Here is a 13377-nt window from a genome sequence, read left to right as displayed (position 1 = left end):
GCTTCTGATTGGGCAGGGTCGGGAATGGACCGGCCACGCCCCCTTCGGCTCACCGGGATGGCCACGCCCCCTTTCAGAACTCTCGCGCGCAGGTGAGCCAGGAGGTCCAGCATGCATTGCGTGGGGCAAGGTAAGGGGGTCGTTCTCCGGCAGCCAATCGGAGCGAGCTCGGCGTTGCTGCCTCCCCCGGCAAGCCCCGCCCCCGCAGCTGGTAGACTGCGCCTGCCCAAGGAGGCTCCACCTGGGCTGAGAGCACTGGAGAGGCTCTGCTGCATGGGGAGGAAGGGGGGCACCTGGCCCAGTTTCCCCTGGGGAGGGGGAAGGTGCTTGCCCCAGCAGCTGGTAGACTGCCCTGGACCATGGAGGCTCCACTTGGGCTGAGAGCACAAGAGAGGGGGGCACCTGGCTCCTTCCCCCAGCGGCCCTCCAGCTCCCCCAGGAAACCCACAAGCTGTAGGAAAAGTCCGTCACAGGGGACAAGCCGTGCTGGGAACGCGCAGCCTCCAGCTTCTGAATGCCAGGCGCAAGAGAGAGCACCAGGATGCAGGTGTCTGGTGGTCTTGTGCGCTCCCTGGTGCAGCATCTGGTGGGCCACAGTGAGATGCAGGAAGCTGGACTAGCTGGGGCCCCCCCTTATGTTGGCTAAGAGTCTCCTGTTTCCTGCAGTGGCCCACCAGCTTCCCTGGGGAGCCTGCAAACAGTGGGGGGAAAGGTGTTTTGTTGGGTGCCTCCTGGTCCTAGTGTTTTGAGAGAGGAAAAAAAAACCCCACCAGGCGTGATCACCAGCCATGATCCAAGCATGTCCCCACCACCACCACCTTGTTTCCTAGCTACAAAGCCCCAGCCACCACAGTCATTCAGCTGTTCCAGCCCTTTGGTCGTTTTGGTTGCCCCTTCTGCAGCTCCTCCTTTCTGGAGGTGTGGTGAGCACCTTAATATTAGCAGAGCCCTGCAATTCGGCACTCTGCTTCCTCGAGGGCAGGGACGGGCAGCCTGGGCTGGGGAGTGGCCGCTGGAGTGGCCTTCCTGATTCTCAGTGGGCTGCAGTGTTGCAACTGGGTCTGTGTGCTAACTGTGACTCCATGGGTGCCATGACACCAATGAGAGAAGGTTGGGAGGAGATGTTGGAGATGAATCAGTGGGGCAATTATAGGGTGTGAGTAGTGAGGGGGCTGCATGACCTCATTGCTAATGAGCTTTGGGGCGCAGAAGTGCAGAACGGGATCTGTGGAAGTTGCAGGCTGTGTTCCAGGTAAGCTCTTCTTTGCTTCTCCCCTTTGGCCTGCACTAGTGTAAGGCACAGACAACACTAAGGACCCAGTCCTACCCAACTTTCCAGCACTGTTGCAGCCATCCCATCCTGTAGTGGGGAAGGGCACAGTCATAGAAGCCCCCTCAAGGTAAGGGAACATTTGCTCCCTTACCTTGGAGCTGAATTTTGGTTGCATCAGTGCTAGAAAATTGGATAGATCGGGCGCTTAAACAAGTGTAGCCAAATATAGGATTGTGATGTAGGACTTTCAAGTGGGTCCTCTTGAGGGATTCTGGATGTTGGGGGTTCTGATTAATCAACCCAGAGTTATGCCTCCTCTCACCACTGCAGCCACACCTTGAAATTCTGCACCTGAATTATTTGACAGGAAGACTGTATAAATATTGCAGATGCAGCAACTGATAGACTGTCTGCTCATGGTAGGGAGGGCCATTATAACCATTGGCATAGTTTTTTGGGGTGGGTAGTGGGGGACATTCTTAAATCTTTTCCTGGAAGACCCTTTTACACATCAGTCTTAAGATTTTTCCTCTGCCTCTGCAAGGGAAGTCCAGGGAGAAAATGTGGAACAAGACGCTTCTGTTGTCTGCTCCGGGAAAAGTTATCCTTCATGGAGAACACGCTGTGGTCCACGACAAGGTAGGCTTCTTTGCTGCCATGTCCTGGTTCTCACTTGTGTCTAAGCTCTTATTTCTTGGCTCAGTGAACCAGGAAGCTTTATTCATAACCTCCTTCAAGGCAAGTGACGTTCCAGCTTTGGATCTGACCCACAAGACCTTAACACCAGAGCATCAGATCTGTCTGATGTATTTGTGCTTTTTGTCTCCAGGTCGCACTGGCTGTGGCCTTAAACCTGCGAACCTTCCTTCGGATGACTCTTCGGAATGAAGGGAAAGTCTTGATACGGCTTCCAAATATTGGGACCACCTTATCTTGGGAGACCTCTGAGCTCCAGCCATTGTTAATGTCATTTCCAGGTGAGCGACATCCCTTGTGCTTAGTGTGCGTGTGAGGACTGTGCTATGCTTGCCAAGCTGAGGAGCCGCTCCTTATCTTTGGAGTATCTGTATTTGGAACACAGTTCAGGTTGTGGTAAGTTGCAATCAGGCCCAAGTGTGTGTGCTGTGAGAATTCAGGCAGCCAATGTTTTGCTGCAAGAAAAGTGGACACCCACAACCTGTTTTGGCTCAGATTACACTGCATAACTTTGGTGCATGTCTCGTCTGTTCCCGGCAACAGAAGCACTGAAGTGTCGTCCTCTCCGTTTGTTCTTTGCACAGCCAACCTGGTTGAATCTCAGCCCCCAAGCCCAGAACAGCTGGAGAAGCTGCGAGAGTTTGCCGGCGTTGCCAGCGGAGCCACTTCTACGCACAGCCTTGCCACGATCGCCTTTCTGTACCTGTACCTCTCCATCACCTCCAGAAGCGGGTAATGACCCTCGCCCAGTCTCCCCTGAGGTCATTTCACCTTTGATGTGAGAGGCTGTAGGAGAGCCCTGCCAGCTGACCAGGCAGGCACCTTTGGAAGAGGGGCTCTCTTGTACTGAGTGGGGGGGGGGGCAGCCTAACATTTCAGAATGTGCATTTGGAGACACACAGAGCCCCTTGTTGAATGACAGAGGCGCATTTTGGCAACGTTGTGTCTTCCAGGGTCTTGCCAGGCATGGACGTGGTGGTGTGGTCTGAGCTTCCCACGGGGGCTGGCTTAGGCTCCAGCGCAGCTTATTCGGTCTGCCTGGCCGGGGCGTTGCTTTCTGGGTGTGGAGTCATCAGATACCCGCTGGAGGAGGGCCAGTCTGTGGCTAGGTAGGGATCCAGGAGCGCCTGTGATGGGCGGATGGAAGGTGGGGAATGAAGCGGCGTTGCCTTTGAGGCGTGAATGGCTCATGACGCGAATGGACAGACTTCTGCTGAGTCCGTGCATTGGCCCATCAAGCTCAGTGCTGGCCACCCTGTGTGGCAGCAGTTCTCGTAGGGTCCAGACTGATCTCCTGGAGGTGTTGGGGTTGAACCTTCTGCCTGCAGGTGCTCGGCTGCTGAGATGTCAACCCCTCCCTGTTGTCGTCCTCTTTTGTCCCTGCAAAACAGTTGTCGTCCTTCTCCTTTCTCCATGTGTTGCAGGTCTCTTGGGTTTTGTGTTAATGTTTTTTTTATGCCACTCGTGTTGTTCTGCCGTCTCTGAAATAGTTTTAATGTTGTTTCGTTGCTGAGTTTTAAAACGTTATTGTACGTACAGTTCCGTCAATCTGCATAGCCTGTGCCCCGAGGAACTCACCATGAAAAACTGGTTTGCTGGCCCCCTTAGAATGGGATATATATGTTTTAAATAAACAAGAGGCCTTCTTTGCCCCTTGGAAGCTGGCCTGCTACGCGAGAGCTGGGGCAGGTAGGTGGCAGGCAACCAGTGAGAACTTCTTTGAACCTCAGTGTCACAGTCTTGGTTTCCAGGTGGACTGAGGAGGAGCTGGACTTGATCAACAGATGGGCATTTCGAGGAGAGCAGGTGATCCATGGGAACCCGTCTGGAGTGGATAATGCAGTTGCTACCTGGGGTGTGTGTTCTCTTCCCTTACTTTATATCTCAGAGGTTTATTTTATTTATCTGTTGTATTCATATCCTGGCCTTTCTGCTAGAGGTTCAGAACGATATACATACTTCTGTGAAGTAGGTTAGTGAAGAGAGAGTGGCTGGCCTGAGGTCACTCCTTGTGTTTGTACTGGTGTGATAACGGGATGTTCCTCCTAGACCTCCCTTTTGTGCCGGGTTGGGCTGGCTCTGCTTAACCGTACATCTCAAGACCTGGCAAACTTCCCAGGCTTAAGCCAAAATGCCTTCCCTCCTTGGCTTTACAAAGTTCTACTCATGATAGTTGTGTGCAGCCCGAAGTCCCCCCTTCCTGTGCTGGGCCATGATGTCCACAGCAGCTCCCCTTTCCATGGTAAAACTTCTCCTTTCTCCCAAATGTTCAGGTGGAGCATTGAGGTACCAGTCAGGAAAAATCTCTCCATTAAAAAGGTAAGAGTTTTTTTCTGTAACTACTAATACATCCTCCTCTTTGTACTGAGATTCAGTTTCCATGTCTTTCTCAATCCTCACCGCTGCTCTTTCCCAGAACAATCCAGATTTCACAACTGTTGGTTCACTTTGGACAGAGGTTAAATAAACAAGCTGGGCACCACAGCCCCAAGCTGGCTTTAGATAACCCCGGGAAGTGGGATTGTTTTGGGGTTGGAGAGAGAGGGTCTCCTCAGTTGGCAGCCTGCTGGGTTGACTTGAGTGTCCATGTTGGGGAGGAAGCTGAACTTTTGTGCCTCTGTTTTTTTCCCCCCACTCCAGGGTCCCCACTCTAAGAATTCTGTTGACCAATACCAAGGTTCCTCGGAGCACCAAGGTCCTGGTGGCTGGGGTGAAAAGCAAGCTTCTAAAGGTATTGTTTCTCGTTGTCCTCCCGTTAATTGGGACAACGTAGAATGTACTGGGATGTAGACCTAAACTGCTTGTGGTGGGAGCGCAGTGCAACACCAGCCCTGCTTCCATCTCTCAGTTTTCCCCAGATCTCAAAAGCACCCAGCTTATGCTGTAGAAAGTCTTTTAGTAGCTCAGTCCTTACTCTCTGAAATAAGCTTTAAGGGCCTCATTCTTTGTGGCTTTGCACCCTGGGAGACAGCAGCTAGCCACTCCTCTGTGCTCTCTCCTGAAGTCTGTTTTCAGCTTTGCTTATGAAGACTATTAAAGTTTCCAGCATGGCCTAGTGGACAGAATCTGAAGAAGAGACTAGCTGGCCTTCTGCAGTTGCCTGTGCTGGGGGGGGGGTTGGATTAGATGATCTCCAAGACTCCTTCCAGCTCTCTTCTATGATTCTGAGAGGAGAGGTTTGCTCATATCGACTCCACGCACCTCTCTTTCCTGTGCACCTTCCCATTTTCTCCCCCTTCCCCTGTAGTTTCCTGCCATCATGGAGCCGGTGCTCAGTTCGATCGATGCTATTTCTCGGGAGTGTGAGCGTGTCCTTGAAGCAATGGCTGAATGTCCAACGCAGGAACACTACCTTGTGCTGGAGGTGAGGGGTCTGCTGCCGTGAGGGCTAGAATCTTGTTTTGCAGATGTAAAGCTAGACATCATTTCAATATGTCACATTTCTATATGAGGAGCCAAACTCTGCACAGCAGTCTTAACAGATGCGTGGCATGGGTGATGGAGGGGGGGAATCTGTAGCTCAATGATGGAACAGGGAATTTGCATGCAGAATGGGCCAAGTTTGGTTTTCCGCTAAAATTATCTCAGGGAGTGGAGCCAGGACAACCTCCCTCGCTCTGCCCAAGGCCCTGGAGGGCTGCTGCCTGATGGAGAATACAGGACTTGGCAAGAAGAATCGGCACAAGGCTGCTTTGTACACGGATGTATTTTAATGTCTGGCTGAATCTGCAAAAGGCCCTCCCTTCCGGTCACCAGGGTGTCTTCCTCCAACAGGAACTCATTGACATGAACCAGCACCATCTGAACGTGATTGGCGTCGGCCATTCCTCGCTGGACAGGGTCTGTCAGGTCAGCGCGTCGCGTGGGCTGCACAGCAAGCTGACGGGCGCCGGGGGAGGCGGCTGTGCCATCACTTTGCTCCGGCCAGGTCAGGGGTCGCTAGCGGGACAGTCCTCTGAAGGAAAGTGGTGTTGTGCCTGCTGAGAGTTGGTGCTGTGTGGTGGTCAAAAGTGCTTTGCGCACCGGAGAGCCTGGTTGCATTCCTGACAACTGTAGTTGATGGGGATCCGGAAGCAAGAGGTGGGAGCTAAGCCTCGGGAGAGCCTCTGATGGTGGTATTGGGGGCTGTGCGCTGCCCACCTGCCTCCCAGGATATTGTTAAGGGCCACATCCTAACCGGTTTTCCAGTGCTGAATTCAGCCATGCCAATGGGGCCCGTGCTGCATTCTGCTGGAGGTGGCAGTCACAGAGGCCTCCTCGAGGTCAGGGAACGTCTGTTGTCTTACCTTGGGGCTGCATTGGAGAGTTCAATAGGATCAGGCCCTTGTTTTCTTGAGGCCTCATTTTTGAGCCAAGATCAGCTCCCACAGCATTTCCGAGAACGGAAACGATGCACAAGAGAGCGCACTGTGGTGCAGTGGCACAGCTAGAGGGGGTGCAAAGCACTAAGTTTGGCAGGGAGCCTCACTGCAGCGTGCAAGCAGCCCTGCCCCCTCTCCTTATGCCGCCGTTTTGCTTCCCTGCCCAGAATGACTCCAAAGGAGAGGGGGAGTCGCTTTTGACTGTTCAGGGGAAAGAGCTGTAGGAAGACGGTGACAATGTTAGTTAGATCAGTTCTTGCCCTCTTGTCAGTATTCTTGTATTTGGGCTTCCCTTGCACCATGGTGGTGAGGTCAAGCAGGAGTTTTAAAAACACTTTGTGTATCTAGTTATGGGAGGGGTGGCAGCAGTGACAGTGGCCTGACCTTCCAAGAGTCGCATACGGCAGTGATCCTTTCTTGTGTCGTCTGCAGACACGGCTCCATCGGTGGTGGCAGCTGCCACGGGGGACCTCGACAACTGTGGCTTTGAGTGCTGGGAGACGGACATCGGCGCCCCTGGGATCAGCGCCCATTCGCCAGCATCTCTGAAAGCAGAAGTCCAGCAGGCTTTAAACGGGAATTGAAAGGAGGTCAAACAGTCGCTTGTTCATCTTGCAAGCTCAGCCCGCAGTCCTTGCTTGGAGCGGGTGCAGGATACCGTCCTGGATTTTGGATTGGTTCACTTGGTGCGCAGCTCGGGGCAGTGGTGCAGTTGGGGCCAAGCTCATCAGTGCTGCCATGTTCCTGCCTATTTTTTTGCCTGGGCTGAGCGGAGCCTGGTGACGTGGGTTGAAGTGTCAGTGGGGTCTTCTCACAAGGGGTGTTGGTGCTTAAAATGGGACTCTCGTGCTAATCTCAGCAAGAAAATTCTTCTTCTCTGCCATGCCACTGGAGCGCCCTGTGCTGAGAGGACAGTGCCACCTTTATAGTCCTGGGCACTAGAGGGAAGCTGGGGCTGGGATGACTGGGCTCTGGTCACTGCTGAGCAGCTGCAGAGCAGCAGAGACTGGGCCTGATTTCTTCAGGGGCTGTACGGCCAGTGGGGAAAGTGTCCTTCATTGTCACTCGTCTCCCACTTACATTTTATGTAACATCACTTTTATCCCACCTCTCACTCTTAATGGCCAGCGTGGTCTGCAATTAAAATCAATGCAAAAGAGCCTGTTTGTTTTAAAGGCAGTGATGGTAAAATACACCAGCAAATGCAGAGGGAATAGAGGCAGACGCTGGCAACACTGAGAGTCCCCCTCCTCCCACTCCACTCAGGCTATCTCTCCCCTGGGGTAGGGACACACACCTGGAAGCGCCACGGGAAAAGGCAATGGTTGGGCAAGGGTTATGGTCTCTTCCCTCCCCGCCCCCCACTGCCTGCCTCTTCCAAACTGCAGTCTCCCCTGCCGCTGTGGGGCTGCCAGTAATACCCAGAGATCCTCCCACCAAATGCCTGGTTCTCCCCCCCCCCCCCAAATAAAAGAGGAGGACTGGAGATTTTGCTGTGGCGAAGGTCGATCATGTTGGTGCCCTGCAGAGCCAAAGTAGTTTAATTCTCTCTGCTCCAGACCTGCCATCTCTGTCTCCTTATTGGTATTTCAGGGATGGTCCAAGTGGTCTGCCACAGTACATGATGGGCTCAAACAGTGGCGTAGCTAAGGGGGATCGGGAGGGGATACATGGGCTCGGATACCAAGCTTTGAGGAGGTGCCAACCTGCCACACCCCCCCCAACGCTGGACCTGGAGACAGAGTTGGAGCCAGCCAGCCTGCCATGTCTCCATGCCCATGCTGTGAAGGGTGGTTCAGGATAGAGAGCAGCAAGCAAGCAGAGGTGGGGCCAGCCAGAGGATGTGCCCCTTCACTCCTGGGTACCTTTCCTTCAACAACCATCAAGCAAATAGCAGTGAGCATAAAAAGAGCCTTGCTGGATCAGGTCAAAGGGGGCACATCTAGTTCGGCTTTCTCCATTTTACAGTGGCCGACCAGATGCCTCAGGGAGCACACCAGACAATAAGAGACCTGGGCTATCAGCTGAAAAGAGCACACCTGCCCAGGCTGCAAGTATCTGCAGGAGCCATATCCCATGGCAAATACCTGCAGGAGCCCTCCTGTCCCTTGGGAGGAGGTATAAGACCAGAGGGCGACCAGGCAGGGAGGGTGGAAGGACCATCCAGGCCAGGAGAACATAAGGAGTGGGCCAGGCGTAAGGGAAGGTTTGGAGAAGCCTGTCCATACCAGTGAATGGAGATGAGTGGGTCTCTCAATGTCCAGGGAGATCTTGGTTGGTTTCACCCAGCCTGAGAAAGAAACCTCTGTTTGAGTGAACACCTCACCCAACATCAAAGGACTCACACAGGGGAGAAACCACATAAACGCCCGGAGCGTGGCAAAGAGTTTCAGGCAGAGCAGAAGCGTCACCCAACATCAACAAACTCGCACTGCAGAAACTGTGGACGTTCTTGGGAGTTTGGAAAGAGCTTCACCCCAGTCACCTGTCTGTCCAAACAGGAGAGTGAGGGGAGCAGGAAGAGAGTGAGTGTGGTGATTACTAGGTGTTTCTGGCTTGGGTCAACCTGCAGACACAGAGTCCCCTCCCTCTACTGGACACATCCCCCTGATCTTTACCATTGCCCTTCCTCCTGGTTTTTGTTGACCAATGTCTAGCCAGGAAAACAGGAGGGGAAGGAGAGATTAGATAGCCTTCATCAAGTATCCGAAGGGCTGTCACACCGAAGAAGAGGAAGAGGATGTATGGCCCCAGTGGGAAAGGATGAGAACCACTTGCTTGAAACCGTAGCACAGTGGAGATGAGGAAGAACTTCTCCATTGGAAGAGTTGTCTGGGACCAGGACTGCCTGCAATTGTGGGCTCTCATTGCAGGGATTCAAGCACAGGCCGAATGTCCACTTGTCAGGGAGCCAGTGTCTTCTACACTGAGCTGCGCCCTGTGAGCAAATCTGCAGCGCGCTGGGGAAAGTTCACTTTGGGTGGCTGGTGCAGAACCTGGGTCTTGACTGGTGGTGGCTTTTTGCTGGTCTTGGAATTGTCCAGTCGCCTTGAACCCCTTGCTGGACACCAGGGGGCAGCAGAGATCCGCTTTCCAGGAGGAGGCCTCTGAAATCTGTAGTGGCTGAGAGCAGTGGCGTAGCCAGAGGGGGGGCAAAGCACTAAGTTTTGCAGGGAGTCTCACTGTGGCATGCAAGCGGCCCCTCCCCTCCCTTTGGAGCCATTCCAGGCGGTGGGAGCAAAACGGAGGTGTATCCCCCATGAGAAAACACCATTGACGATCATGCTGGCACCTGGGGGGCGTGAGAGGCTGAGGTGCTCATCTGTTTCCAAGCAATGACACCACCTCTGGTCCGGTTTCTGACACCTCGCCCAGCTCCCTTCCTCTCTCAGACAGATGCCTGCACAGCCCTCCCCCCACCTCTCATTTCTTGGCTTTTGCGCCTTGTTTTTTTATAGATGTGGGTAATGGAGCTGCTGCTTGCCGCTGAAGGATTGGGCTGGTAATTTGGCTAATTTGTCTTAAGCTTCATTTTTCACATTATGAGTGTCGCTGAGCAAAGACGAACGATCTTGTGGGTTGCCTCTTAATGACCAGAGCGGCACAGGAAGGCGGTGGGCGGGCAGTGGAGGAGAGAGGGGTGGGAGGGAGAGAGGAGAACAAAGGTCCCAACCTCTGTTGGACCTTGGGCCGGCCAGAGGTCACCTGGAGAAGCTGGAGTAGTCTTCAGAGAACGTTGCCCTTCTGAGGACTAGACGTAGAATAACTAATGTAGGGTTGGCCAATTGGACCCTGTGCCTAAGGGGTCCCCATGCTAGGGTCACGTACTCTAGTCTTGTATGCAATTTTATATTAAAACATGCTTCGATTCATTTGGTCCATTGACTTGCTTACGTTTTCAGTGCCTGTTTCGATTGCCGTCTGTTCTACCCTCGCGATCTAACGTTTATTGAATGTTATTTATAATCTCTTAAGAGTCTACAGACCTTGGCTGTGAACCTGGGGCCTCAAAAACTCTTTCCAGTGGGGCCCTGCACTGTTAAGGCCAGCCGTGAGCTAATGCTAGCTGAAGATGGGAGAACCGGAGCTCTCTCTGGAAACAGGGCTTTGTTTCTAGCAAGTAACCCCAGTTTTTTGTGCTTTGGGGGGAGGGCTGTACTCAAGAGTGATACTAATTGCTGTAGTCCAACAAAAGATGTGCTTCAGTCTTGTGTCGGCAGCTGTCATAAAAATATTCCTTTTAGGCAGTGCTGGGGAGTGGCCAGCTCTAGTGGACTGGTGCCATTTGCAGCGGGGAGGGCTTTTGAGGAAAGCAGCAAGGCCTTGGAGTGGTGTTGCAAAAGTCAACCACTACTGGAACTCTGCATGGAGTGATTCCACCCATTCCCCATGCAGTACTTCATTAATTATATTTTAAGAAGCTTTGTGGCCGGCAAGGATTTGACTTTGGGTCACCCCAGGGGCAAAGTTCTGGCTACTGTTCTATTTTGGCTGAGAAGCAGCTCAGTTGGTTGTAGTCAAAATATCCTCCAGGTGACCGAGCAGGGAAGCCCAGCCTCTGCTTTAGTCACCCAGAGGAGATTCTTTCAGACCACACGCAACTAATACAGGCATATGGGGGCAAAGGGCTGCTTGAATATTTTCTGGGCTAGTTGCTTGCAAAGTTGCTTTCGTCACAATGTGATTGTATAACAGATTAGAATTAGGTTCATGAGCAGAGGTCCTTGAAGTTTTATTTATTTAAAACATTTAATAACCTGGCTCTTAATTTGGAAAGAAAAAAAAAATCACGGTGGCTCACAATGAAGACATAATTTTGAGTGCAGTCAAAACTGGTAAAATGCCATGCATGGCATCAAACAGCACAGCTGCACAATCTCCAAGAGCAGGTGTAACATCAACCTTGTGAGAAGCTCAGACAGATACAATAGTTTTAACCAGGCGCTGACAGTGTGAGTGTCAGGCAACTGAGAGGATATTCCACAACTGAGGTGTCCAGTCAGGTTCCCAAACTTTTTAGTACTGGGACCCACTCTTTAAAACAACACTCTCTTGGGACCCACCCAACGGGACCAACCTACGTTTACCAGACCTAGGAGAAATAGAAAGAAATAATATTTGATCTATTTATAATAATAACCACAAAATAGAGCCTCAAACAGTCATCTCCATGTATTTACACCTGCTTGCAAACTGCAGGAGCTGAGCTCTTTGCAGGATAATTAGCAGCGACAGTATCTGAGTTCTGAATAGCCTCAGGGCTTGAGGCAATTAGTTATCTGCCCTTTCCATTACTCTTTGGCAACCCACCAATAATCGGCTCGTGACCCATAGCTTGGGAAACACTGATCTAAACTCTGAAAGTGGGGACACATGGGGGCCCAGGGACCGCTACTGATGAGCTTAGTGGCTGAGAAAGCTTGTGTGAGTCCTAACCTCACAAGCTGCAGTTAACCTGGGTTTGCAGCCATGCTTGTGCTCAGCAGTTCTGCGGCTGATCCCAGCCCTCCAGTTCACATGCTTTATATTTTACATGCTTCTAAATGTGTCTTCGGCTCATTCATACATTATGTTTTTGGACGCACCCTTAAACAAAAAGGAGTGTTTTTGTGTTCAGTGTTCCACTGGACAGTGGAACGCACGAAGGAGACCTGAGCTGCAGTAGTCAGAGCCAGTAGGCCACGCCTGTAATTTAGGGTTTTTTTTTTCAATGGGCTGCTTGAATGCATCTGCTCAGAGCTGGTTGGCCAAGAGTCTGGCAGTAGCAATAGGGCTGTCGGCTGCCATTTTAGGTCTTCCCAGTGGAAACCTGACCTGGCCAGCTTTTCCACAGGCACTGTGCCTGTCTTGGCACCAAAACACGTTGGTTTCCAAGCATCCATGCGCGCTCCCCACACCCACGTTACCCTGTGTCCTGCTTGGGTCTGCACTTTGAACAAACAAGATGGTGTGACTTTTGCCACCCCAAACCTCTCCTGTATGCCTGACAAAGAGAGGGCAGAGCAATGCCACCCAGAAGCAGGAGAGGCAAACTGAGCCCTGCGCCAACCGAGGCAGTTTCTGTGCTCTTAACCTTGATAAGAACTTCAGACCAAATGCCCCTCCTGCTTCCCTATGGAAATGGCAGGTGCAGGGAGAGATGGGGAGTCAAGATAGGGAGGCAGCGGCTGGGAGGGCACTGCTTCCTCCCTGTGAGGCACAGATGGCATTCCCCCTCCCCTTTTAATATAATCAATGTCAGCAGTGGCTTCTTTCTGCTCTGATGAATAGATTCTAAAGAGGCAGTGACATTATTTGAGATAAGAGAAGAGAGAAAAAGGGTCAGTGATGGAAAATGTCAGAGCGCAGAGATAAAAGGCGGCAGCTAGATGGGGGGTGAGCCATTTGCAGGGTGGTTGTGGGGTGGCGGGTGCAGGAAGGGAGACCCTGCATGCCTCGACTCCTCTGAGATGCATGCGCATGACCCCCAAGTCTTGGAGGGTGGGAGGGAGAATAACAGCCTTTGCAGCCCTAGTGGAGAGGCGGGGGGGGAGGGTGAAAGGCGGAAGTGCCATTTTGTTGGAAGGAGCTCTCCAAATTGGCCCAGGGCTAGCCAGGCTGTCTTCTTGGCCTCAGAAGATGTTCTTCAACGTGCCCCATTTTGAGTGCAGAGGCTCTTATCAAGGGCTGTTTGGCTTTAACGTGTAGCTAGATTTTAGTGGGGGTGCCCACTAAAATTGAGTGTTGGGAGAGTTAGAACAAAGATTTATTCACCAGGAAGGGAGGGAAAGGAGTGGGGGGCAGGTGGTGAGGCGGGCTGGAGCCATGCTGGCTGTCAGGAGACTGGGGCTGCAATCCTGCAAACACTTGCCTGGGAATAAGACACGTTGGGACTTATTTCTGAGTAGACGTGCATCAGATTGCACTATAGATCTAAAAATTCTCCCTGAGTGCAAGCAGGAAGCTCACTCTCTACACCTGAAAATTGGGGTGCCCAGTCTATGGCTGATAGCTTCCCCCCAACTCTTCCTATTGCTTCCCTTGTGATATTTAAGAGTATACTCCTAA

General features: G+C 52.2%; 1 protein-coding gene across 1 annotated transcript; it reads left to right on the top strand.

The window, feature by feature from the left end:
• The first annotated feature begins 61 nt into the window (after nt 1–61).
• MVK (mevalonate kinase) lies at nt 62–7489 on the top strand. Its single transcript, XM_066609828.1, has 11 exons — nt 62–130; nt 1818–1912; nt 2103–2250; nt 2554–2701; nt 2923–3078; nt 3721–3824; nt 4243–4288; nt 4610–4700; nt 5217–5333; nt 5744–5897; nt 6763–7489. The coding sequence occupies exons 1-11, from the start codon at nt 112–114 to the stop codon at nt 6912–6914; spliced, it is 1230 nt and encodes a 409-aa protein (XP_066465925.1). The 5' UTR covers nt 62–111; the 3' UTR covers nt 6915–7489.
• Nucleotides 7490–13377: the final 5888 nt, after the last annotated feature.

This window comes from Tiliqua scincoides, chromosome 14 (assembly GCF_035046505.1).
Source record: "Tiliqua scincoides isolate rTilSci1 chromosome 14, rTilSci1.hap2, whole genome shotgun sequence".
Taxonomy (NCBI): Eukaryota; Metazoa; Chordata; class Lepidosauria; order Squamata; family Scincidae; genus Tiliqua; species Tiliqua scincoides.
The sequence above is the reverse complement of the archived record's forward strand: the minus strand, read 5'-3'. Positions and strand labels throughout refer to the sequence as shown.

Bases quoted from the DNA above. Each gene is read 5' to 3' on its own strand.
- MVK (XM_066609828.1), top strand. The intron at 1,913-2,102 runs GTAGGCTTCTTT...TTTTGTCTCCAG, and splicing joins ACGCTGTGGTCCACGACAAG to GTCGCACTGGCTGTGGCCTT. The intron at 2,251-2,553 runs GTGAGCGACATC...TTCTTTGCACAG, and splicing joins ATTGTTAATGTCATTTCCAG to CCAACCTGGTTGAATCTCAG.